General features: G+C 35.5%; 1 protein-coding gene across 1 annotated transcript; it reads left to right on the forward strand.

The window, feature by feature from the left end:
- The first annotated feature begins 104 nt into the window (after positions 1-104).
- Positions 105-27,970, forward strand: NOC3L (NOC3 like DNA replication regulator). The gene is made up of 21 exons (XM_006174376.3): positions 105-245; positions 1,134-1,341; positions 4,508-4,640; positions 5,362-5,519; positions 6,111-6,164; positions 7,273-7,403; positions 9,062-9,223; positions 9,417-9,510; positions 12,069-12,244; positions 12,679-12,807; positions 16,193-16,324; positions 17,788-17,868; positions 18,331-18,431; positions 20,581-20,653; positions 20,732-20,795; positions 20,881-20,952; positions 21,315-21,496; positions 22,577-22,705; positions 23,564-23,661; positions 26,617-26,701; positions 27,052-27,970. The coding sequence occupies exons 1-21, from the start codon at positions 237-239 to the stop codon at positions 27,178-27,180; spliced, it is 2,400 nt and encodes a 799-aa protein (XP_006174438.1). The 5' UTR covers positions 105-236; the 3' UTR covers positions 27,181-27,970.

Genomic DNA, 27,970 nt, shown 5'->3' on the forward strand with positions numbered 1-27,970 from the left:
GGGCGCCTCGGGCCCAGGGCCGCAAGAACGCGACCGCGAGAGGGCGCGCGCCCGCCCTGTCTACGGAAGTCCCGCCCCCATTTCCGGCGGCGGCGGATTGAGAGGGGCTGGGACTAGACGTAGCTTCCGGCTTGCACTGTGTTGCTGGTTCCGCACGTGTGTCGTCCTTTCGGGATTCGCGGGTTACAGCTGCGCCTGGTGGATTTGTCCGGCCGGGACCACCTGCAGACTTCAGGATGAAAGCCGTAAGTGTCTCCAGAACCCTGGTCTCCTCAGCTAAGGACTCCTTTGCCTGACAGTCGCTGCTTGGTGTAGCTTTTCGGCGAGTTTTCGCCCTTATATGGAGGATGGTGGCCTAGATTAGGGGCTCCCTCTTGGCTCTAGGAGCTGTCAGCTTCCCTGCCCTTAGACCTGGCTCCTCCTTCATGGCTCACTGTGAGCGCTTGGCTTCAGGGGGCCGCCATGAGAACTGAGACCTGAAACAAGTCCATTTCCCCGTCCCGCCCCGCCTGAAGTATAAGGAGATAGGAAAGCAAGTAGTTTCTGAGTGAGAGGTCACCAACAGGAAAGTTGGAATCCACAGACCTGTATTCATTTTTGTTTTCTTTAGTTTAAGGGTCTTTGACAAGTCACATTATGTTTTTAAGCCATAGCTTCATCAGTAATATGAGGATAACAGCAGTTACTAATTAACTAGGCTGTTAGAGGTAATAAGTTAAGAGCACTTTGTAAACAGTAAAGCGATGCATAAATACCAGTTGTTATTGTTAAACAGTCAGCATTTTACCCTTAGTATGCCAAACTACAGGTGTTAAGCTAGCTTTGAATAACGATTTACCGCTAGCTCAGTGGTTCTTCACCTTGTTTTGAATCTTAGACTCCTTTGAGCAGCTGTGGATTCTGGTCACAGAAAGAACCTCTGATTGAGTAATTGATGACCTAGTGCCATTCTGTAGGATTAATGCCATAGTTTGGTTTTAACTCTTATGTGTGTAAGATCCATGACTGTGAGACATTAAAGTTGTGGAATTGGTCCGATGAAATTTATATATCAGTTCTCTTTAATCTGATTTTAAAAATGAAGTAATATAAATTTCTGAGTATGCAGTGTGCCTGTTGTTGTTGTTTCCTAGAGAAGAAATAAAAAACAGGTCCCCAGCTTTCGGAAGTTGCTAAAAACTAGTAAAGTCAAACTTGAAAACAAGCTAAAAAACAAACAATTTAAACAACAAAGCACTCTCAAGAAGTACCGAAAAGAACAGAGGAAACTAAGGCAAGCTGTAAGAGATGCTGTGTCTAAGAAACCTGTTCCACTGGAGGACCCAAAAGAAAAACGACCAGGTAATTGTGAGAGCATTCACGTGCTCCAGTTTCCATTGATTTGTTCTAAAATGCTCTTCATGGAATAACTTTGCTTTCTAGTAATCACTCTTCTTGTTCTCAGATCTTCTGAAGAGAAGGTAAAGATAGTAGTCCTATATGAGGATCACAATCAGTATGAGAAAACATTTCAGTACAGTATTCACAGTAAGAAAGAGCTAGCCCTGCTTTTAGTTTGTCTGGAAAGTATATCTGAAGATACAATACATACTTAGGAAAACAAACTCAGAGTAGCCATGTAAGTAAATGTTGGGCAGCATGCCAGTGCTGCCACTTTCCCATTAGTGAATGGCACTTAGTTAAGGTAGGAACTTTTTGCTGGGGCATTCTTTGCTGTGTTGCCAAGATTCACTTAGTTTTCTGGACTTCTGGCTTTCTTTTCACTTGGAAACTTGGAGTGAATTTGAGCAGTAATTGTCAAGCTTATTCTTTTGTAAACCTATTTAGGAACTCCCAAATACTCAAAACAGGTAAGGATTGTGACTATTTTGAGTCAGACCAGTTTTTCTGCAACGTTACTGGTACTTTCAGGGTATTCACATTTGATTATATCCAACTCTTCATTCTTCCCATGCCCATCTCATTCTCTTATCCTAACCTATTTAGTTTGAGCCTTTGGTAACATGTTATTGTGATACATAAAAGGCCACGGGACTGGAAGTCAGGAAACTTGAGCTTTTCTCTTGATTTTGTTACTTACTAGCAATGTGGCCTTAGTTGGTCACTTATTTAATCTCCAGGTATTTCATCTATAAGTGAAATGCAGTGGTTGAGTTAGATGCTTTTTAAGATCTCTACTGGCTAAATTTCAGAAGAATTTAAAGAGCATGATGTGTTAATAATTATATATTAAAAATAAAAACAAAAGATTTCTTCATTCTTACATGTTGAGCATCTAAATGAAGTCTCTCAGGCAGTTGTATATAGGAGTATAAGGTTCAAGGGAAAGATCTGGGTTGGAGAGAATAGTTTTGGAAATTATCAGCATATCCATGGTAGTTGAAGCCTCAGACCTGGGCAGAATCATCATGGAGACTGTGTAGCAAGAGAATAAAGAGAACTTCAAACAGAATTTTAAGGAACCCTAGCATTTAAGAAACAAACAGAGGAAGAAAAACCTGTATTGGGGTTTGAGAAAGAGCCAGAGTATTAGGAAGAAAACTTGAATTGTACAGTGTTTCAGAAATCAAAAGAAGAATAATTCAAAAAAAAGAAGGAAACTCTTTATGTTCTAACATGAAATAGTCTGTAAAATAAATTTTTAAGTTTAAAAAAGAAGTGAAAATTTGTATTGAAGCGTTCACTCACTTGAAATTATAGGCTATCACCACATGTGAGGTAGGCTTACACCATTTGAGTGAAAAAAAAATATGTATGTATACTCATAAACTCATGTAAGCTGTCACAGGAAGGATTAAAAAAAAATGAACTTTCCTTTGACCCAACAATCCCACTTCTAGGAATTTGTTTTGTAATTATTTGAAAAAATTTGCCTAGAGTTTATATGCCCAAGCATGTTCTTTGCAACATTGTTAACGTTAATAATGGCAAAAAAAGAAAAAAGGAAGAGAGAAACAAAGAAATACCACAACCAAAAACTGATTGTTAAAATAAATAATATAAATGTACAATATGGTGGAATACTATACAGCTGTTAAGACTGAGGTAGAGCTGTATTCTAGCTATGGTATACGAGATCTATGCAGCCAGTGATACAGTTATCCTCATTTCCTACTTTGTTCATATTTTTTCTTAGCAGCCACTTATTTTTCTCTTGTATGAAAGTTTAACTAGTTTAGAATATATTTTAAATTTTGGTAAGATATTGATGAATTGCCTGCTGGAAAATGACCATCCTAAAATGGTAATATAAAATCAATAGATGGGAGAAGTTGATGATATAAGGGGAGAGAGGACTTAAATGGTAGAACAAGTCCAGTGAAGGCAAGAATTTTGGGGATCCAGAGCACAGGAGGAAAAGTGCCTCTTCCAGTGTAATGTGAAGGAAAAAGGAAAAGATGGATGCAGATGCTCTTGAATTCATTGTGGGAAACTGCAGGAGTTTTTAGCTTATAACTTTTCTTAGTGACATAGGAAGCTGGATCCTCTGATGCTTGTGAAATGACGTAGGTGATGGGATTAGAAGTGTGATGATAGTCAGAGATTTGAAAAGGTAGTCTAGGGCAGAGAGAAAGTAGACCAGGGAAATAAATCAAATGCTGGTTAGTTTTGAGAAATGACAGACTCATTTAAGGTAGGTCAGTGTTTCATTCTGTGCAGCATGTACATTTGTATAATGATATTTACAAGTGTTAGTGGATTCAGGAACAATTATAAGGTTCATTAGGAAAGATGCTAAGATTGGCTTGTTTATGGGTGGATCCTTAGTGGTTAGAACAGTGCTGGCACTTGGTGGTTATTCATTTTTTACTGAGAGAGAGAGAAGGAGAACGAGGGACAAAGAGAGTAGTTAGAATGATCTGTAGCTGGAATCTTGTTAGATGTGAATGCCTAAAATGTAGAAGGGGAAGTAGTTGAGGATATTGACAGGAGGATGTTTGAAGTGATAACCATGCAAACTAAGCGACTATCTAAGTAAAGATAGAACACATTGGTAAATTAAGTAGGATTAACTGAAGGTCTATATATCTGGTCAGGAAGTGTAGTGAAATAACTGAGTGAGAGTCAGAAGGACAACAGGTTGTGGTCAGAGTGGAGTGAGCCAGGGTTTGGGGTGTGGCCCTGACAAGGGGGTGGCTGAAGTGGAATGGAAAGTCTTTGGAGATCAGACAGAGTTGAAGGGCTAAGTCATTGATTGATTGCTTCTCAGATGCTCTGAAAGACATTGCAGAATGGGTGGAGACATTTATTTTTTGGTTGTTACAGTGACCTAAGAATGCTGCTGGAATTTAGATTTCAGAGATCATTTTGCCTAGCCCACGACACCAAAGTACAACAGAGAATTGTCCTGCCTAGCGTGTCAGTAGTGCTTCCATTTGAAAACACTGGGCTAAGGTATTAGGAGCATAAGCTTTTCCTATTGGACACACAAAAATTCAGAGTTCTATATTTCTAATACTTGTTCCTCATTTTTTCTTTCTTTCTTTTTTTTTTTTCTGTGGAATAGGTAAAAGGATTGAGAGGGAAGAGGAAGAAGAAGAGGAAGCCCTTCCTTTAGATATGATGGATGAAGATGACTTACAGTTAATGAAGGATTTAGGACAAAGAGCATCTTTTCTAACGAGAGATCTTTCTTCTAGGTAATACTTCATTTACATTATGATCACTCACGTCCTTTCAGTGTTAAAAACTTGGTTGTGAATTTTGCTTAGGTGGTTATGGCAAGATGCTGCTCAGCTCTGAACACAATGTTTACAAAGAGTAAACCCTATTCAGTTTATTTCCTAAATAAAGAGAGTTCATGAATAAAACAAGTTGATTTTATCTAGTGCATATCTTTATTTCTTTTGAGTCTTAATAGTGAAATGAAGTGAATGGGTGAAGTATGCTGTTCTCTATGTCCATGATCTCAGTCTTTATTACCCTATTAAGTAGGTATTATTCCCAGTTATAGAGAGGAAACTAATGCTTTCCCATAGTCACAAGTAGTGGATCTGAAATTTAAACTTAGGTATTTCAATCTCCTAAGTCTGTGCTATGCTCTGAAGGTTTTTGGTAAAGTAAAATAGCATGATGTCACCCTTGGCTCTGTGGATTTTTCTTCAAAAGAAAAAAAAATCTATTTGTTATCTAAAGGGAAAACTAAATGTAGCTATGGTTGAGTCTTACAGTAGACTGTACAACTCATTTATTCATTTACTGTTTGAATGCCTGCTATGTTCCTGGTCTAGGTGTTCATATCTCTATGCCTTTTAAAGATTTGGTTATTGGTTTATTTTTCTGCACTTTAAAAATGATAGGTCTCTAGGTTCCTTTTTAAATAATACATTCAAACTAAAAATTAGGTTTTTTTTCCTTCAGTGAGCCTATTCACGCCAAGAAACGAAAGCATGAGCGTGTTATAGATAAATATGAAAAAATACCAAGAACCCTGCAAACTGCACCAGAGAAGGAACTGATTCACTTGCTTCCTATCAAAGATAAAAGTGGTATAATCCCACAAACCAGGGAGAAACCAGGTGAGTCTCATCAGCCCTTGTATTAGTTACAATTTTAGCCCCTTACCAACATCACATTTTTTTTCACTCAAAATTTAATTTTATTTTGACTTTTACGCATAGCTACAAAAAGGGGTAGCTCCAATTTGTCATATAGCAAGCTTAGTGGTTTTGGCCAGAAGTAGAGATGATTATCTCAGGTGCGTTATACTGTGAGTACAACTGAAGCCACAAGGTTCAGGTGATTCTTTTCAGAGTGTTTCATTCTAATTCTGTTGTTTCTAAAATTAGAGCATATTAGTCATCCCTTATTAGCCTTTTTTTCTTATATGTATTTTCTATGAAATAAACACACAAAAGTCGAGATACCAAAGATGTGAAATTACATGGTTTATCACAAAAACACACCCATAAAACTACCATCTGGGCAAGAAAGAAATACTCCCACCCAGCACCCAGAAACTTCCCTTGTGCTCCCCTCAGTCACTGATTGCTCCCTCCTAATAAAAGTAACTATTTTCATGAGTTTTTATGGTAATCACTTCCTTGCTTTACTTTGTGATCACCACTTAAGTATATTATTGCATTTTTAATTGCATGTTTTCTATATAGTTATTGACAGTAACCAAGATGAAGAGGATCAGGAAGAGACAGAACCTGAGGAAGGTAATAGGGTGCATTTTTCTAGTTACTAAATTGTTAATTGAGAATTACCTTTTTTTGTATAATAGTTAATTTTAGATAAAATCTGGAATGTGCAGTTTGGAGTACTGGTTATTTCAAGGTCATTTTGAACATTTTCCCACATTTTGAAAGTCTCACCTTGTGTAATTTGATTCTTTATTGCTTTTATTATGGAACATTTTGTGCAGTTATGTTTATGATGGCTAGGCATGCATGAAGAGTCTTGTGAATTGTTACTATTTTGAATTTCTTTTTAATTTTAGGTGAAAGACCTGCCTACAAATAACTATTAACTTTTTAGCTTTAAATTACAAAAGTGAATCTGTGTTATGAAACCATTTTGATTCTTTGTTACAACAATTTTATATATGCCTGCTTTATGTAATTGAATGTGGTTTTCTAATGGCTGGAAGAGTTCTAATCAAAGTTAAACTTAAAGAACATATTTTATTGTTTGAAACTGTATTTGTTTAGAATTTGTGATAGAACAAGCTTATTAAATTTTACTTTCTCTTAGCAAATCTTATTAGTGTAAATGAGATTACAGGTCAGCTATTTACCTGTTTTCAGGCCTCCTTTGTAAGAGACTCACTACAGAGCATGCTTGTATGCTTATTAAATTTAGTTCCCTGTGAATTTCTTAAGGCGGATGTATTTTATTTCAGATGATTGTATAGAGTTGAAAATGAAGGAGCATATTCTTTTTTATTTTTTAAAAAAATAAATCAGATTGCTTTTTTCCTTTAATTAGAATGAATTATTGTGGGTTTGTTAGCACAGGTAAGAATATGAACTGTCAAGTCAGACTACCTGGGTTTGAATCCCATTTCTGCCTGGTGTATGAGCAAGTTACTTTCTCTTTGCCTCGGTTTATCAACAAAGTGGAGTCAGTGATAGTACTTGCTTCATATGATTGTTGAGAGGATGATATGTAGTAATCATGGTCTATGGCAAGTGCTCGATAAAAGTTAGCTCTCATTATGACTATTTGTTACTACAAGAAAATTATTTTACTAATTAAGTAATGCTTGTAAATAAAGATGCTTGTAAATAAAGAAATGTTTAAGAGGGGAAAGTTAATCTGTTTCAGAGATCATTGAAGAACCCATTCGAGAGCTGACGTTAGAAGAACATTTAATTGAAAGGAAGAAGAAACTACAGGAGAAGAAAATGCATATTGCAGCCTTGGCATCTGCCATAATATCAGATCCAGAAAGTAATGTAAGTATAATTAATTTCTTTAGACTCTTCATATTAGATACGGTGTAAGTGTCTAATCTTTTAAGATTCTCTTGTTAGCTATAAGCACCCATAAGAAGGAACAGCATTAACAAAATGTAGTAACTGAGTTAGAATAAGAGAGTAGACAGAACTTTAACCTAATCCTACATCTGAACTTCATTTCTTCTGTGAGTTTAGAAGAGTCATTTAAATACTCTGAGTCTTGTTTTCTTCATGTCTAAATGAAGATATTGGACTTAATGTTGTAATTCTAAAAATGGTGTAAGTGTAAAAATTAGTAATACTAGAGAGGAAGTACCAACTTGCTGATTTGCTTGACTGAACTATAGAGTTATTAAGAAACATACTACACAAAAGTCAGTGAAATTAGTACATGGATATGTAAGTGGAAAATATTTTTAAGTGAAAAAGACTGAAGAATTGAAATGAATTACCAGTGGGCCTTGGGCAGTGAAAGATGGTGATAGTTATAACATGTGAACTCAAGAAACCTGAGGTTCAGTCTTGGCTTTACTCAGTACTGTCTGTTAGACTTTGGGTAAGGTGTTTTACCCAAGACTCATTTTCTTCATCTTTAAAAAGAGGATAGCACCTAATTTTAAAACTTTATTGTGAGGATTAAGTGATAAAATATACAAGAACTCATTTAAGTGGTACTATTATTCTTGTTACCTTTGTGTGCGCAGCATCCTACTGTGACAGATATTTGTTTATTGAGAGATAAAATATGTTATTTACATTTAAAGAAAAAATGCATGTGGCTTATATTTTCAGTAATGCTTGTCCTTTTCTCATAAACTGATGGGAAGGTCTGGAGTGGAATCGGGAATTGGAATTTGGAGTATTTTTTACCAGTATGATCTTGTTTAATCAGTATAAAACCATGGAGACAAGAACTATCAATCTCAGTTTATAGCTGAAAAAATGAGGCTTAAAAAATTCAAGTGATTTGTTCCAGATTTTAACAGCCACTTGATTGGAACCCAGGTCTTCTAACTCTGGATCCTCATGCTCATTTCGTACAAGTCAGGGATGTAGATAGGTGGTGGCATGTTTGTCCTACTTACTACTGTGGCAGACATTGCTGACAGCGCAGACCCTTGCTTTTCAAGGTATCCCTTCAGCTGGCAGTGGTCGTTCATCCAATCAAGCACATTTGTTGAAGCCAGTTTTTCACTTCTTCAACACATAATATAAATGATCTTTATTATGAGTCTTGCCGAAGCTAAAGTTAATGTGGATACATTATCATTAATTCCTGATTAGCTCATGTATAGGTGATTAATGTACATGATTGGTGTATGTAATGTTTTAGCATATTTCAGAAAGTGTTTTTAAGAAAATGGGATGCATGTGCTTTAAGAAAACCTAAGAATTACTAAAAAACATGTAGATTAATAAATTTAAACTTTTTAATGTGTATTTTTTCTAACTGATTATTTAACAAAAATATGATTCACTTATAACTTTAGTGATTTATCTGTTGTTAATGTGAGCAGTGTCTGGAGTGGTGTGTGGCTTGAGTCGACTATGAGCCATTGTGTGAATTCCACTTACTGTGCCAGATGTGAGGCTGTTGTCTTCTGTTTGTAATTGTTTTGCCATTTCTCTAGCTTTATGAGTTATTTCTTTAACAGATTAAAAAATTGAAAGAATTACGTTCTATGCTGATGGAGCAGGATCCTGATGTGGCTGTTACTGTTCGAAAGCTGGTGACAGTTTCTCTGATGGAGTTATTTAAAGACATTACTCCTTCGTATAAAATACGACCCCTAACAGAAGCAGAAAAATCTACCAAGGTAATGCTGGATATCACTACTACACAAAATAAGCTGAAAGTTTTGGAGAGCCTAGATTTGGGAGAAATAGTGCAGGGTTTTTGTTCGTTTGCTTTTTACAGGACTGAGTATAGACTAGGCATTCATTTTGTGCTAATTTAAAAATGGTTTCAATATTTTGATTTAAAAAGATGATCTTTTTTGGTCTTTTTAGATCCGCAAAGAAACTCAAAAGTTAAGAGAATTTGAAGAAGGCCTGGTTAGCCAATATAAATTTTATTTGGAAAATTTGGAGCAGATGGTTAAAGGTATCTTGAAACTATCTTAAACGTATGTGACACACTTAAGTTTGATCAGGAAGATGAATTCTGTATTCTGTCTGTGTATTGAGAGTCAGAATCATGCATGGTCTGGATCAGGGTCTAGAGTCACTCCCTGGGTTCAGATAGATCCTGGTTCACCTCTTAATATCAGTGTGATAGGCAAGTGACTTAATCTGTCCATGCCTTGGTTTTTCTGTCTATAAAATGGGAATAAGATTAGTACTTACCTCATAGGATTGTTGTGAGAGGTGAATTAATTAATAGATATAAAGTGCTTAGAATTGGGCCCAACCTGTAGGAGACACCGTCAGCTATCAGTATTAGCATTGTCGTTGCTGCAGTGCTTTACCTAGTGAGTAGTTGTATGTTTCTTGACTTCATGAATGGTTGGAATTTGTTCTATTTTTTATTTGGAGGGGGTAGTCAGGGGAGAAGGATGACTTGAAATGGATGTAATGAGTGCCTTGAAAATGGACTTACAGTTCAGTTACTTGGTATGATAAACTCTTCTACTGAACCTTTGTCCTCTCTCTCTTTGATCAGAAAGGGAAGAAAATAGGAAGCATTCGGGCATGAATGAGGAAGAGATTTAATTGCCAAGGCGAGGTGCTTTCACTTGACTCAGTTGGGCTTTTGTACTCAGTGCTGGGTCTATGATCACTTAGTTGCTAGCTCAGCTGGAACAGGACTGCTGACTCTCTTGGCTGAATGATGGCATGAAGGTAGGGGTGGGTGGCATGGGTATTGCTTCTGTGCTCTGGCATGCCAACTGGAACCTGTATACTAGCATTTGTTCTAAGGCCTGGGAGCTTTGTGTAGACCAGCACTGTTCAATAGAAGTCAAACATGAGACACATGTCATCTAAAAAAGTGTTAACCACACTGAAAGAAAAAGTAAAAAGTAATGAAATTAATTTTAATGGTAAATTATATATATATATATATATATATATATATATATGTATATATATATCCAAGTTATTTCAACATGTAATTAGTTTTAAAAATTAGTGCAATATCTTAGGTTCTTCTTTTTTTTTGGTACTAAATTCAAAATCTGGTGTGTATTTTACACTCACAGCACGTCTGAATTTGCACTAGTCACATTTCAAATGCTCAGTTGCCACATGTGGCTAGTGACCTCTGTACTAGACCGTGTAGGTGTAGGCCTTTTCTAAGCAGATTGAACCAATATGAAGTTCTTTTTTTAATGTATTTATTTTTATTTTATTTGAATTTTTTTGGAGGGTTTGTTGGTGGGGTAGGTAATTTTTTTTTTAAGTTTTTCTTTTTAAATTTTTTTTTAACATTTTTTATTGATGTATAATCATTTTACAATGTTGTGTCAAATTCCAGTGTAGAGCACAATTTTTCAGTTATACATGAACACTTAACTGTTGGTGGGGTAGGTAATTAGGTTTATCCATTTTATTTTTTAATGAAGTTTCTGAGGATGGAACCCAAGACCTCGTGCATGCTAAGCAGGCACTCTTACACTGAGCATACTCTCCCCCCTCTTTTTTTTAATTAAAAAAATCCTGATACTATATATAACATAAAATTGATCATTTTAACTGTTTTTAAGTGTATAGTTCTGTGGCATTAAGTAGATTCACATGTACAACCATCACTGCTATCCATCTCTGGAACTTTTTTATCCTCCCCAACTGAAATTCTGCAACTATTAAATGTTAACTCCCTATTTCCTCCTCCCTGCAGCCTGTGGAAGCCACCATTCTACTTTGTAATTTGACTACTCCAGGAACCTCATAAGTGGAATCATAGAGGATTTGTCCTTTTGTGACTGGTTTCTTTCACTTAGCATAATGTCTTCAAGAGAGTCATCCTTGTAGCATGTGTCAAATTTTCCTTCTTTTTTAAGGCTGAATAATAATTCTATTATATGTATGAACTATTTTTTTTTACCCTTTATCCATCCATTATGAAGTCTTGCTAGTTGTGAGTAAATGGAAGATACAGTTCTTACTTATGGTGAATACAGTCTCTTTGAGGAAGATTCATATCGATGAGAAGCAAGTTTAAAACAAAGACACTCTCATCCATACTGTCTTTCTCCTTTCTGGCTGTGTATGATGTGGAGGGAGGTATTGAACCTACTCTAGAAAAAAACCAGCAGATTTCCATCTTCTTATATTCAATATACTGTTACAGTACCAGAGTATGTATGTAGAAATTTCTAACAAAGAGATACTATGAATCATCAATTATTTTGAAGGAGAATTTAGATATCTTCTGGACCACCTGGGTAAAGATACCACAGTAAGCATCAGCAAGAAGCCAGGGAAAAAGATGTTTATGAAAAGCCAAGGTTCTTGTAATCGTGGTTAGAGTCAAAGGGTGGGTGATGGTAGACAAATTTTAATGATACTATTTGTACTCATGTCTAAGTGTAGACAACTCATATTGAAGAATTCATGTGATGTATTGAGTTTTCATTTTATTGCTTATTGCTGTCAATTTGAAAGCTAATTAACTGAAGTTTTGACCAATGAGTAAAATAACTCCAGTTATCTTTTGATTAGACTGGAAGCAAAGGAAGCTGAAGAAAAGTAATGTAGTTTCCTTAAAGGCATACAAGGGCCTGGCAGAGGTGGCGGTGAAGAGCCTGTGTGAGCTGTTGGTGGCCCTGCCTCATTTCAACTTTCACAACAACATCATTGTATTGATTGTTCCTCTCATGAATGACGTGTCAAAATCGGTGCGTTGCTGTTTGTTGCTATTATCCTTAACAGAAAATTATAGATGATGTGATTATTTTTTTTCTCTTGCTCAAAATTCTTCTAGAGCTATTACTTATTGCTAAGATAGGGTCCTTTGTTAAACACTGTCATTTTAAGAAAATTATTTGAACGTAAGTTTAGTGCAGTGGTTCTGTACAGGAGGCAGTTTTGCCCTCCAGAGAACATTAGGCCATGTCTGGAAACATTAGACCAGGTCTGCACACATTTTGATTGTTACGACTGCCATGGTTGGGGGACTGTTGCTTCTGAAATCTAGAGGGTAAAGGTCACTGAGGCTTCTAAACATCCTACAGTGCACAGGACAGGCCCCCACAACAAAGTTATGTGACCTAACATGTAAGCACTGCTGAGGTTGAGAAACACTGGTTTCGTGTAACATTTTATTTTTCAGATATCTGAAATGTGTTGTGAAGCAGTAAAGAAACTCTTTAAACAAGATAAATTAGGCCAAGCTTCCTTGGGTGTAATTAAAGTGATTTCTGGTTTTGTGAAGGGCAGAAATTATGAAGTTAGGCCAGAGGTAAGCCTTTCTTTTCTTACTTTGCATTGTGTTTGTTTTTAAATTGCAAAGTTAATTTTCAGTTGTTACAAGGAATTTACTTTTTATAGATGTGTGTAAAGTGAAAGTACTCAACTCTTCAAAAATAATCACTCAGTTTGGTATGTATCCTTTTGGATGTTTTTCTGTGCAGATATAGACGTACTTTGTTTATATTTTAAAATAAAAAGTGGTTTTATGCTATGGAAACTGTTCTGGAGCTGTTTTCATTTTACATGTTGTGGACTTAACGTAGAGGGCCAGCGCGTTCTTCGTAATCTGTGCTCTAGTATTCCGTTACGTGAATATATAGCCCCTATGTGATGGGCAGCTGAGTTGTATCTAGAATTTTGCTGCTGTAATCAGCATGGAAGAGAACGTTTTGGCCACATTGTTTTAGTACACTTGTATGAGTATTCTGTGAGTTAAATTTCTGAAGTGTAGATACTGGATCCAACAGTATACACATTTAAATATATGAGAGATAATGCCAGATTGTCCTCCAAAAACGTTTTATCACTTGTGTTCCCTACCTAGTGCTGAATATTTTTGCTATTTAATCTTTGTTAGTCTAGTAGGTAAAAATTTATGTATATTAGTAAATGTTATTTTGTTTATACACTTTTATTAGTGAGGTTTTACTTCCTTTCATACATTTGTTAGTCATTTGAATTTTTTGCCTGATTGTATTGTTTGCCACTTTTTCTCCTCAAGTATTTGTCTTTCTTAATGAATTGCTATAAATTTTTAAATATTTATTTCAGTAAATGTGAGCTATGTACTAGGCACTATTCTAGGTCCTGAGGATAAAATAGTGAACAAAAGAAACAAAAGCTCTGTGTTTGTTGAGCTTACATTACCTAGTAAGGATGTTAAGTCTTTGTTAGATAAGTTGCAATTTATTTGTTACTCTTTTAATTTTGTATTGTGGTCTTTTTACTTTATAGAAGCTTTAAATTTTAATTGACTTATTTTACAGAATTGATTTTTTGTATTCAAGAATATCATGTATGTTGCCATTTAGTGAAGGCTTCTTTTATGTTCTTAAGTGAAGGTTTATTGTTTCCTTCATTTGGGTCTTAGATATTTTCATAACTTTATTTTTAGTCATATGGTTTTGATAGTTAAGCTGATATTTTCTACTCTGTTTTATTTCCTAATTTCAAAGTCTTCCATTGCCATCAAATCCTTTTCGTTTCTTAAGGCTGATAATTTTAGTTGAACTGCTAAAATTATAAATAATTAAGTATTACTCAGAATTTTAGAGTAATCAGATAATAAAGCTTGAACATGAAATTGAACATATGGAGACAGTTTTACTTTAGTGATGCTAGCATATAAACTGCATTCTTTACTTCCTTGGGTGTTTGTTTTGTGTATATATAGTTTTTATGTTTTTTATCTTTCAGGTGTACAGTGTGATGATTTAATATGCATGTACACTTGTCTGTTTTTTCTTTTGTTGCCTGTGCTTTGGTGTCATATCTAAAAAATTATTGCTAAGACCAGTGTGAGGGAGCTTTTCTCCTATGTTTTCTTCTAGGAGTTTTGTGGTTTCAGGTCTTACATTAAGTCTTTAATCCATTTAATTAATTTTTGTGACTGGTGTAAGATAAGGGTCCGGTTTCATTCTTTGGCATGTGGGTATCCAGTCTTCCTGACACCGTTTGTTGAAGAGACTGTCCTTTCCCCATTGTGTATTCTTGGTGCTGTAATCAAAGATTAGTTGACCATATGCTGCATTCTTTGATTTGGAGTAATTTTTCATTTGTAGGTGATATTTTATGAGCACTTAGAATACCTACATAATACTCAAATTGATCTTTCTGAAACCTAGAATGACTTCAGGTTCAGTATTTATGCTTTTAGTTTTTCCTTGTTTCCATTCTGTGCTTTAAGTGAAATTCTCAACCTTCTTCCAAATGTACATATTGGAACCTCAGAATAACACAGATCTGTAGTTTCCAGTATATATATATATTTCCAGGAATGCTGTTGTGACTGCAGATCATTAGAGTGGTTTCCTCCTGAGAAATTGTAGGAGTTTAACCCCTCTTTAGTCTGTGTTTGGATGGTTGTTGTAGCACACAAAACACCGATTTCTAAATTAGTTTCTGATTTTTTTTTTTTTTTTTGAATGACTGAAGGCAGTGGTTTTCATTGTGGTCCCTGCATCAGCCGGCAATTAGAAATATAAATTCTGGGGCCTTACTGCAGACTACAGAATCAGAAACCTGGGGATGGGGTCTAGTTATTTGTGTTTTAACAAGCCCTACTGGTGATTCTGATGTTTGCTGAAGTTGGAGACCCATTGGTTTAAAGGAAAATAAGTTGTCTTAAAATTAATAACACTAGTCTTCTTGTCATTTTTTTTATTACTTTTTATTGAAATGTAGTTGATTTACAGTGTTAGTTTCAGGTGTACAGCAAAGTGATTCATTTATACATATACATACATACATGCATATAGTTTTAGTTTCTTTGCCATTACAGCTCATTGTAAGAAGTTGAATATGCTTCCCTGTTCTATACAGTAGGTCCTTGTGGTCCTTGTTTATCTGTTTTGTATATAGTATTGTATATCTGTTAATCCCAAACTTCCTAATCTATCCCTTATCTCCCCCCCCCGCCCCCAGTAACCACAGTTTGTTTTCTATGACCTGGTTTGTAAGTCTATTTCTGGTTTGTAAATAAAATTTGTATCTTTATTTATTTATTTTTAGATTCCACATATAAGTGACATATGATATTTCTTTCTCTGGCTGACTTACTTCACTTAATATGATAATCTCTAGGTCTGTCCATGTTGCTGCAAGTGGCATTACTTCATTCTTTTTTATGGCTGAGTAATATTCTGTTGATATATATACACACATCACATCTTCTTTATCCATTCATCTGTTGATGGACATTTAGGTTATTTCCACATGTTATTTTTATTGAGAAAAAAAGATTAGAAATCTTAATTACAAAACAGAATCTGATATGGGAAATTAAAGCTGGTTTAGAAATAGCTAATAAATGTCCTCTTCACCCATACTGGTCCAAACCTTTTTCTGGCCTGTCTGCTCTCTGTAATCCTGTCTACCAGTGCCGTGTAGTGTTAGTGTTCTCTCTTCCTTGTTCTTATTACACTGCAAAATAATATGTGTATTTAGACAAATACTAGTGTCCTTTCTTAGACACAAATTACTGAGTGTTTTTGGCAAAAAGATAATAGAACTTGTATAAAATGTGATTAAAGATGTTTCAAAGTTTTGTTTTGGCATGAAGGAAGGAAATAACATTGTTAAATGCTTATTCTGTTTAAAGTATTTGAGGGCAGTATAAATGTTAAGCTGTATATTTATGTTTTCTTCAATATTAGATGTTAAAAACATTCTTGTGCCTAAGGATCAAAGAAGTAGAAGTGAAAAAAGATACAGAGGATATTAATAAACCAAAAAAATTCATGACTTTCAAGGAAAAGAGAAAAAGTCTATCAAGAATGCAGAGAAAGGTTTGATTTCCTTTTTTATTTCATTTTAGATTAAAATCATGGAATATGTACAGGCAAAAACATAGTTAAATCATAAATTTAAATATTTTAGAATCTAACATTTAGGTAATTTTGTTTTCCCCAGTTATTGCAAACAAATGTTTTATTAAATCAACTTAAACTCACAGTTCACTGGCAAAAAGAACAGTAGATGAAATGGTTTTCTTGCCTTGCTGGCATTTAAGATCCTCTTAGATTCATTGTGATAACACAGATTCCTTCCTTAACAGAAAGGATGTATTCATGTGAAGTTGGCAATGAAGTAGGTTTTAACTGAATCATTTTTCTCTGTTGGTTTGTATTTGAAACCTAGGTTGAAATTCCAGCCTTTTGTTTACTTACTATGAGACTTTGGAAACTTTTAAAAAATATTTTGAGAAATGGAGCTAATAACACCACCTACCTTGCAGGGTCGTTTTGCAGTTTCAGTAAAATGATGTAGGTAAAGCACTTAACAGAGTGCCCAGGAGTGGGCGTACTTCATAACCGTTAGTTACCACTGCCGCCATCAATATTATTACCACTTCTCAAAACATTTCTAAACAGTTTATTAGGACTATCAACTTGTTTATAAAAACAAAAGAAAAAATAATTTCTGGGGATATCCATCTTTGTGTCTAATAAATTTTGAAGACATGGCAGGAATATCAAAATAGACTTAATAATTGTTAACAAATGAAGGTAAATATTTTTAATTGTTTATACTATCCTAATGTAAGTTGGATGTGCCTGTTAAGAATAGCATGTATGTGGCTCTGATGGGGAAACAAAGACTCAACAACATGGCAGTTCTTTAACAAGTTGATGTGAGGGAAGGAAACTATTCCTCAGTCAGTCCCCTGGGGCCCAGGCAGCTTAGCAACCATTGTTGCCCTTACAGCATAAAGGAGTGGGAAAAAATTGGTATTTTGTTGAATTTCTCTATATATAGCATCTGGTTTTATGCATTGTCTGTAAATGAGTTTGGGAAGTACTGTTTATGACTGGTTTCCATGTTGTAGGTGATTTAACAATAAGAATTATTTTGGGGTCAGCATGTTCTTCCCTTTTTTCTTTTTTGAAAAATTTTAATGTAAATTACAGAAAACTATAGAGGATAATAAACATATCCCATATATTCACCATTCTGAATGAGCAAATATTAATATACTTAGGTTTTTTCTTGAAAAGAAAGAAACCATTGGTGATAGAGTTGGAATCCCCTTTGTTGCCCTCCAGTCTTGTTCTGCCCTCCTCCTGAGAGGCAACCACTGTCATAAATTTGGCTTGTTATCCATGTTTTTTACTCTCTTTTGCTTATATTTGTATTCATAGACAATCTATGGTATTATTGTATGTGTTTCATAATATTTACACTTAATGCATCTCTGAAGCTAGCTTTTTTTCACTCAGTGCTACACACTCTTTTTTCAATCTATTTTCAGTGGAAGAAAGCAGAGGAGAAACTAGAGAGAGAGCTTCGGGAGGCAGAGGCTTCAGAGAGTACTGAGAAAAAACTTAAACTGGTAGGCAGTTTCACATTCTCTTACGCTTTTAAAATGTCTTGGTAAGTGATTATAACTAGAGATCTGTCGTTTTAACTTGTGGTTATGTAACTTTGGTTTATTTCATGAGGCTTAGTTGTGATATGTGAGAAATGACAAAGTGATCGACGCTAGTTTTATGAGATCATAGGATGTGTATCTTTATTCTGTTTGTTTATTTAGGTTTATTTTCTTGGAGGAGGGAGGTAATTAGATTTATTTATTTATCTATTTACCGGGGGGTACTTGTGCATGCTAGGCACGTGCTCTACCACTGAGCTGTATCCTCTCCCCTATTCAGTTTTGTTGAAACTCTTAAGATTGAGTTGTGGGGAGGGATGGGAAAGACCAGAAAAGATTGAGCTTTGAAAGGGACAGTTATGGTGACCCAGGAGAAAGTACTCTAGGTTATATCAAAGTCATTTTGTTTGTTTGTTCTGCCAGCACACGGAGACTTTGAATATTGTGTTTGTAACCTACTTCAGAATATTGAAGAAGGCCCAGAGGTCACCTCTCCTGCCAGCAGTTCTAGAAGGTCTTGCCAAGTAAGGGCTGTGTAGGTTGAAACCTTTTAGATTCTTTCTAAACACATAAGACTGAAGTAGCCATGAATTTTAAGCAGGGTTCACTAACGATGACCCAGCGTCCATCTCTGTTCATTCCTTTTTTATTTGTCACCAGCTTTTCCTTGAAACTGTCCGCAACCCTGCACTGTTTTGGTTTTTTCATCTCAAATGTTTTATTTTGTGAATCTGCTTCACTAACTCTTTCCTTCTGCTTGCTTGCTGCTCGCTATCCCTGAGGTTCGTCTCAGTGCTTGTTTCCTTCTGCTCTGTCATGAGTTTTCACCATCAGTTTGAATGGTTCACGCCGGTGACTCTCGGGTCTGTTCCTGCCCAGCTTGCACATAGTTTCTCTAGTCCTGTGTCATCTGTTCCTCTCAAGACAGATCTTTTTGTATTTTCTGTCAACACTGATGAACTTGTTAGGGGGTGTGAGCCAGGATAATAGTTGTCATGATAGTTTCCTACAGTTATTTGAGGTATTATCCTGTAGAACAGTGCTCGCCCATAGAAATATACTCTGAACTACATACCTAATTGAAAATTTTCCTTTAGCTACATTAAAGAAAAAAGAAAAAACAGGTGAAATTAATTTAATATATTTTATTGAACTCAGCTTATCTAAAGTACTATTTTGGCATACAGTCAGCATTAAACATCAGTGAAATAGTTGGCATTCTTTTTTTTCTTAACATATCTTCAAAAACCTGTGTACATTTTACGCTTAACAGCACATCTCAGTTTGGACTAGCCACATTTCAAATGCCTAATGGCTACCATTGTTGGACAGCACAGCTTTAGAAGTAGGGTTAATGTCTGAAAGATAGAGAAAAGGAAAGTTCAGTTCAATATAAAATAAATTATTTTCTAATGACTGCAGCTAGCTGGTGATGCGATGCTTTCCCTTATGAGGTAGTGTAGTCCTTGTCACTGCAGAGAGATCGGTCAGAGGTTCAAAGAGGAGGGATTATTCTTACATTAGGTGGGACCTGTTTGTTTTTCAGTGACTAATTTCTTTAAGCAAATTTTTAATAATATATACTCATTTAAAAAATTGCAATAATGTGATTAAAAATTTAAAAATCTTAAGTTCCCCCTCCTATGTGCCTTCTTTCATACAAATTGAATCTTTCACACAAATGTATACTATTCTGTAATTCCTTTTTTTTTGGATAAACTTATTCTCAGTATCCTTCCATGTTAGCACCTATAGATAGACTTTTTTTAAGTTCATGATATTCCATTTTATAGCTATATAATACTTTATTTGGTCAGTCCCCAGTGTTGTACTGGGAATATTCTTAACATACTTGTGTGCATATATGGCAGGTCAAAGGGTATGCTCATTTTAAATTTTAATAAATATTGCCAAATTGCTTCCCAAAAATGTTGTGCTGATACACAGGGAATGTGTGACTTCTAAGGTCCTTCCCCCTAAGATTTACGTAGTGTCAAAGGCTCTTGCACTAATATTGAAGAGATATCCCAACTTTAACTGCTTGGGTGCCTAATATTTTATAGTGTACAGAGTGCTGTGACATTGAGTAGCTCACATGATTCTTTCTCTTTAACACTATTGAGTGATTTCACTTATTTCTAGAAATAGAGGCTGGGAGAGTCAGTTTTTACATAGGATTATACAGGTAATTAATTGCTGAGCCTGAACTAGACACTAGGTCCAACATTTTTTCTCTTTTATTTTTAGAGCTTTCCTAAATTTTTTTATAAATAGCAGAATCTTTCCTCCTTTCCTTCTTCTTGCCCTGTTTTTCTAGAATCTGTTGCTGCTGGCTCCTTCATTGCTGGACACCTGGTAAACCTCCCTCAGAGAAATTGTTTGCTCTTAGCAACTTCTTTCTCAGAGGGAAGTATTTTTGAAAAATTTAGTTTGTCTTGTGCCACGTATATTCCTGCTGAGTATGGTGTCCAGTTGTGGTTGGATTGTCCAAAAGGGTGATCTGAATTAATAAAAAGTATTAATAATCATCATCATAATCATCATCATCTCCATCGTAGCTAACACTTTGAAATTAGGAATATTAAAAATATGGTTTCAAAGTCAAGTTTAATTTTTAGCTGTTCTGTTTCTGTGTTTAGGTTATCTTTTTAACTAAGTTTTGTTTGATTTTAGGTTTGCCCATCTTATAAATGTGGAGTTTTTTGATGATTTATTAGTAGTTCTGCATTCTCTCATTGAGTCTGGTGTAAGTAACTCTGCTAATGAATTACTTTTTAAGATATAAATGGTAATTATTCTTAATATCCTTTTTCTTTTCTTTAAGGACCTAAGCTATCAAGAAAGTCTGCACTGTGTCCAGACCGCTTTTCATATTCTTTCTGGGCAAGGTGAAATATTTTCTTGATCGGGTTTTGTTTGCTTTACCTTTGGAGGCAGTAACATACCTAATTAGTGTTTGTTGTCATTTCAAAGGTGATGTTTTGAATATTGATCCAATGAAATTCTATACACATCTTTACAAAACACTGTTCAAGTTACATGCAGGTATGTATGTTTAGATAATGTGTCTTTAGTAAATCTTTGTCTTTTAAGAATATAATGTGACCGGAATTGTAGTCAGTGAAAATTGAGAGATAGGAGCTGAGATAGAAAATGCCGGTCTGCCAGTGCCACATGTCTCTGTTTAACCATACGTGAGTCTTGGAGAGAGCACTTCCGGAATTGACTGGAGATGCAGTACAACTCAGGGCTTCATCTCTCGAGCAGTGTAGCACTACTTCATCGTTTAGGGAAGTGATGTGGGGCAGGTGCAACAGGTTCATCTTGGATTTTTTTCCAGAGTTCAGTGAAATTGTGTAATGAAACAGTAACGAGAACATCCCTGAAGAGTATACCTGCTGTTTTAGGTGCTACCAATGAAGGTGTTGAGATTGTGCTCCAGTGCCTTGACGTCATGTTGACTAAGCGCAGAAAGCAAGTTTCACAGCAGCGGGCCCTTGCCTTCATCAAGCGCCTTTGTACCCTTGCTCTTCACGTTCTTCCAAATTCAAGCATTGGCATTTTGGCAACTAACAGAATATTAATGCATGTAAGTGGTGATACAGATGAAAAGAGCTAAGTTCTTGCCATGCAGCAATGGTGTTTTGTTTGATGCGTATCTTTTTTCCTCATTTAATTATTTTAATTTTAAAAGTAATTCACACTTGTAACAAAATTAGGTGATAAAAGAAGAACATAAAATTACAAAAGGAAAGCATTCCACCCATATTGACACTCTCTAGAGATAACTAACCATTTTTACCATTTGGTAGGTATCCTCCCAGCAGACTTAAAATTTGGTTATAAATGTGCACAACAAACACAGGAAAACAACAAAACTTTTTTTTTTTTTAAACTGGAAAGGGGATTGAGGGGATTACAATATATATTACTGTTCTACAAGTTTTTTAAACACTTAATGGTGATGAACACATTTTTGTGTCAGTACAAATAAAACTATTTTGTCTCCTTAATGACTATATATAAAGTTATTGGTCTAATAAACACTTACATAGTTCTTATTATGCGACTTCCATTATAAACACTTTACAAAAATTAAGTCACTTAATTTTCGTAACAATAATGAAGTAGCTACTACTATTGTTCCCAATGTATAGATGGGGAAAACTGAGGTCCAGAGAGGCTAGGTAACCTGCCTAAAGTGACACTGCTAGTAAGTGGCAGAGGTGGGATTTAAATTTAGGCAGTTTGGCTTTTACACCTCACATTTTTCTTTTGGTGGACATAGGGTGTTTCCTTTTTTTTTTTGCTATTATGAATGATGCTTAGTGAATATTCTTACATGTGTATCTAATGTAATTATTTCTATAGGAAAAATTCCTAAAAGTGGGATTGCTGAGTGAAAAGAGTATCTATTTTCTTTTCTAAGAAAAAAATGAATTCTTTTCAAAACAAGCTAAGAAAATACTCTTCCAATTTTTGTCCTCTTACGGTGTAAACTTAGATTGCAAAAATTAAAACTAGATATAAAGTGCCTGTGCTTATAGCTCTTATGTAACCATAAAATCAAGTTATGTTTAAATACAAATAAAAGTACAGAACCCAATAACATTCATAAAATTAACAGTGTTACTTTAATTAATCCTTCCTTTTATTGATATTATTGCAGACTTTCCCCAAAACAGATCTGTTGCTTGACAATGAATCTCAGGGAAGCGGAGTTTTCCTTCCTGAGCTGGAGGAGCCCGAGTACTGCAATGCTCAGAACACTGCTCTTTGGGAATTGCATGCACTGCGGGTAAGAGTGCCCCCTCCCCGTCATTTTTTGTGAGTAGTTTTTTTTTTTTCAGTTTTCCCCCAAGCAGTTATAATTGCCATAGAACTTAATGTATTTTAATCTGCGACCACCTCTCCTAGAAATTTTTTTTTTTTCGTTTTTTTTTGTAGGGGAGAGGTAATTAGGTTTATTTATTTAACTTTTTTTTTTTTTTAATGGAGGTACTGGGGATTGAACCCAGGACCTTGTGCATGCTAAGCACACGCTCTACCACTTGAGCTACACCCTCCCCGTAGAAATCCTGTTTTAATAGTCTACATTACACTTTGCTCTTACTGTTAAGATGTTGAGATGCATTTTCTAATGAAGCAGAAAATGATGACAGTTTTGTGGGGTAAGATTTCTTAAAATCTTTCCCTAGCACTATTCAGATTTGTCATCAGGCACATTTCTATTGGGTCCTATCCAGGGAGACTTCCACAAGCCCGCCAGTTTCAAGAGGGTTTCCCCTATGTTGTGATCCTGCAGTGCGGGTAGCAGCTTTAGAGTGAGGCTCGCAGGAAATATGTTTCAGGAAACCTGGTGTAAAAGAACTTTTTTTTTTCATTCTGAAAGAGAAATTGCTTTGATTTTTCTTTTTATACTGTAAAAAGGAAGACTAAGCAGCATTACTGGTAACTTGGTCATCAAACAGATTTGCAATCTGGAATCTGTTGGAATCCTGTGAGCAAAGATAGTGTTTTTTCTGTAGGTATGTGGTTCTTATGAATTACTTATGCATATGTGTTTTTTTTTTTAAATAAGTGTTTATTGAAGTTTAGTTAGTGTTTTGTAAAATACTGACCTGTGCAAAATATGGTTGTCCTGTTTCCCCTTCAGCGACATTACCATCCCATTGTGCAGAGATTTGCAGCGCACCTCATCGCTGGAGCCCCTTCTGAAGGCTCAGAAGCACTCAAACCAGAGTTGAGCCGGAGGTGGTATTTAGCATTGCCTTATTATAGAACTTAAGATTTCAGTTGACAGCTATTTTTACTATGAGAAGTCTGTTTTATAAAGTAGTAGATTACAGAATGTAAAGTGCTTATTGGTTATTCTGGATTTGGTCCACTTCATACTCCTGAATTAGTCTAAAGATAAGACATGATGACTGTGATTTTGCTAGTTTGTTCTGTGTAATCACTTAACAATTTTGGGGGGGGGGCGGTCATAAAAAGTTTCACACATACAGATAAGTAGGAAGATAAGTAGAAGAAAGTGAATCCCCACACCCATTACTTAGGTTGAACAATTAATAAGATAATGCCATATTTGCTTTATGTGAGGATCCATGAGTCCAGCCACAGTGAAACTCCTTTTTTTTAATCTTCCTGAATGGTTCTGCTAGGTCCAGAAATGAAGTTTCTCTCTTTGGCCCTCATGGCTATCTCTGTCCAGTGCCTCCTGACCTGTGAGAAGCTTGGGCTGGTACTTCCAGCCCTTACCTTGCACTCTCTTCCAGATGGCGGAAAGGGCCCTCCTAAAAGAAGCTTCTTTCCCACAAGTATTTATTTTGAAAAATTTCAGAAAGTACAGAGAAGTTGAAGCAGTGGTAACTACCTTCTTCTCCCCACAAAATCAATTAGGAAATACTTCAATTATACAGAAAAGAAGGGAAAATGGTATAAAAGACACCCTTGTAATATACTCACCACTCAGAATTAATATTTTGCTGTAAATTTTTCTCCTTTGCAAGCACACTGGTTTATTTTTTATTTTGAAAATTCTTTGGAGCAGAGAAAGATTCATTGCATAGGCCAAACAAGGAGAATGGTGTCTTGTGCTCGGAAGACCTGAATTTCACTTACTGGTTTCTTTAAATCAGAGGTCACAAGAGACCTGTAGGCAAGATTTTCTGGCCTTTTCAGAGTTTGAACAAAAATCTAATTAGTTGCTATCTTTTAAATATTGAAAGAATTCACCTAAAAATCACATTTCTTGCTTCTCTTGAAATACTGAGAGATTTGGCAAAACAGGTCTATATTTTTACATGGCAATAGTCAGCTGCTGCCCTCTCTAAATGAGGCATAAATGTAATTTACCATAAACTCTTTTCCTTCTGGGTAAGATAGAGATAATCTTTGGCATTATTAAATAATAAAATGGACATTTACTTTTTTCATCCCTCATGCTTCCCACCTGTCCCCCAGCCTTGATTTTCAAAAGGAAAAAAGGAGAAAACGATTCTTTGTCACTTTCTTATGATCCTTTTCTGGCATGATTTTATCAGAGATCTTGAACATTTGCCTCATTTATGCCAGAGTTTCATTTCCTGGCGGAATATGAGGAATGGGTTTATCCCAAAGGCTTGAGAAAGACGACTTATGGAGGGCCTCCCCTGGGGAGTGGAGCTTGGGACGTGAGCCTCATTGCAACCTTTGTAGGCCCTGGCCAGTGTCCTTTGGAGAATGGGAACCAACCCCAAATCGTTAAGGATTCATTTACATGCTGTGGGTATAAACATTTATTCTGTCCTGATTGGCTTCTCCTTGCTTTCAGTCCAGGCAAACAACTGAAGGGTTGAGCTGTTTTAAATCTGTGAAGGATAACTCCATGCCTTATGCTCCGTGATTGAGTCACACTTAGTTGCATATCGTTCACATAACTGGTTGGGTTGGGATTTGATCACATTGAGCTTGAGGTCTTTTGCTCAGGCTTCCTTTTATCTAGGCCTATATTTCTAAATGTATTATCAGACCTTTCTGAGGTGGATTTAGTGGGATAATGTTGTCATAGCATGGGGATTTAGAATTTATCTTATATAAGTGTATTTTGTTGATGAAAGAAAACAAGAACACTAATTAGAAAAGATATATGCATCCCTATGTTCATTGCAACATTATTTACAATAGCCAAGCTATGGAAGCAGCCTAAGTCCCCATCAACAGATGAGTGGATAAAGAAGACACACATACATGCACACAATGGACTATACTCAGCCATAAAAAAGACTTAAATCTTGCCATTTGCAACAGCATAGACCTAGAGGGTATTATGCTAAGTGAGAAAGAGAAACACAAATACTGTATGATTTCACTCTAAAAACCAAAACAAAGAACAAACAAGAAATCAGAAACAGACATAGATACAGAGAACATGTAGTGGTTGCCAAAGGGGAGGGGGTATGGGGGAAGGAGAGAAGTAGATGAGGGTGATTAGGAGGTACAAACTTTCAGTTCAAAATAAATGAGCCACAAGTATGAAAGGAACAGTGTGGGGAATACATTAAATAATTATGTAACATATTTGATGACGGATAGTAACTAGACTTACAGTGGTGATCATTTTGAAAAGTATAGAAATATCGAAAACACTATGTTGTGTAGCTGGAACTAACGTAGTGTTGTAGGTAAATTATACTTCAAAAGAAAACAAACTCAAAGAAAAAGTGATCAGATTTCTGGTTAACAGGAGAGGGAATTGGATGAAGGCAGTTAGAAGCTACAAACCTCCAATTGCAACATAAATGAGTACTAGGGATGAAATGTACAACATGATAAATACAGTTAACACTGCTGTGTGTCATATATGAACATTGTTATGAGAGTAAATCTTAAGAGTCTCATTATAAGGAAACATTTTTTTTCTATTTAGCTTTCTATCTATATAAGATCATAGTTATTCACTAAACCTTACTGATAATCACTTCATGATGTGAGTCAAATCATGTACACCTTCAACTTACGCAGTGCTGTATGTCAATTATATCTCAATAAAACTAGAAGATAAAAAACCTGGGACAAAGAAGATTTTAAGGAGAAAAAAACAAAAGCAGGATTATGTTATACTTTAATATATGGGTTTAGAATAATAAACATTTGGGTACAATCTAATTATTTTTGAATTATACAGATACAATGATATCTTTACGTTTCTTATATTTGTGATTATAGATCCGCTGCAGAACTTTTTGAGGCTTATAGCATGGCAGCAATGACATTCAATCCTCCTGTTGAATCTTCAAACTCCAAAAAGAAGGTATGTGATACTTTTCATTATATTTTTAAAAGATAAAATAAAAACTAAATTAATATGTCTCTCAATAACTTATTTCAACTTGCTTACTTACTTTCTAGGTAGATTTTTTCATATTTAGCAGCTGATGGTAGGATGGATCTCTGGGGTTGGACTTCTGTAGAGGCAGTCATGAGACAGTTTTATTCAAAGTGAGACATGGCCCATATGTCCAAGACTTGACCCAGCACCTGTCATTGTTAAGTTTCATGCATTGGTTTGGTGTCAGTTGTTGCCATTTTTATCTTTGCTCACAGCTTGGGTTTTGCTTATGGCATAAGAACTTCTAACTCATACTTTTAATATTTTTTTAGGATAAAGTTTTACAGCGGGATTCATTTTTGCATGAAGATTTAAATCAACTAGTCAAAAGACATTGCAATGAAGTTTCTACTCAGTTGCCTCTGGATTTCACCAAATATTTGGAAACATCACTACGGTAGTAGAAGAATGAAGAATCATTGGACTTTCTTGTATATTTGTGTGCGTATGCAGATGCACATAAAGATAGATTGTTAATTTGGGATCTTCTCCTTTTATACAAGGGAAACTTCCCAAGAAAATGAACAGAGGAGGAAGAATTACCGTTTGCATGGCACTGGGTTCTGCACCAATTCTGAAAATGTGCACAGGAAAATCAAGACCCTGAGATTGCTTTTTACCATTCAGTTACTTTTTATTACTAAATACTCTTTATAACCAGATTAATCTATTTTTATTGCAGCACCATGATGGAAGTGAGAAATGTTCTAAATTTGAATGCATATATTTTTATGAAGATTTTTGAGAAAAGAAAAAAATAGCTTGAAATTGGAAGCCAGGTTCATTGGCTCTTACTGGATGATTTACTAGAAGTAACATAATTTGGCCTGTTTGAAAAAGAGAGTGTTCATCATGGCTACTTTCAAAGAAAGTTTGAATGGGATTCTAGTCTCTTCAAAGCTCTTCGCATTTTCTGACACTCTCTGGAGGGTGATGGGGGAAGAATTGCTCCCTGGTAGAAAAACCAAGTCTGAGACCTTAACCATTCTGTTTTAAGGAAAAAGGGTACCCAGTGTAGGGCTTTTTTTTTTTTTTTTCTTTTTGTATGGATGAAATGCCTATTATGAATATAATTAAAAAGCAGTATTTTATGTAATAGCTGTTGCCATGTTTTAGGAATGACCTATGAAATAAGTGTTCTAATGACCAGGTTGTAAATATTCTCTTCTGTAAATAGTTGAGTAACACAGC

This window comes from Camelus ferus, chromosome 11, assembly GCF_009834535.1.
Source record: "Camelus ferus isolate YT-003-E chromosome 11, BCGSAC_Cfer_1.0, whole genome shotgun sequence".
Lineage (NCBI taxonomy): Eukaryota > Metazoa > Chordata > Mammalia > Artiodactyla > Camelidae > Camelus > Camelus ferus.

Excerpts from the sequence above, each read along its gene's own strand:
- NOC3L (XM_006174376.3), top strand. Across the intron at positions 16,325-17,787 it reads TATCAAGAATGCAGAGAAAG|TGGAAGAAAGCAGAGGAGAA; the intron begins GTTTGATTTCCT and ends ATCTATTTTCAG. Across the intron at positions 20,654-20,731 it reads ATTCTCTCATTGAGTCTGGT|GACCTAAGCTATCAAGAAAG; the intron begins GTAAGTAACTCT and ends CTTTTCTTTAAG.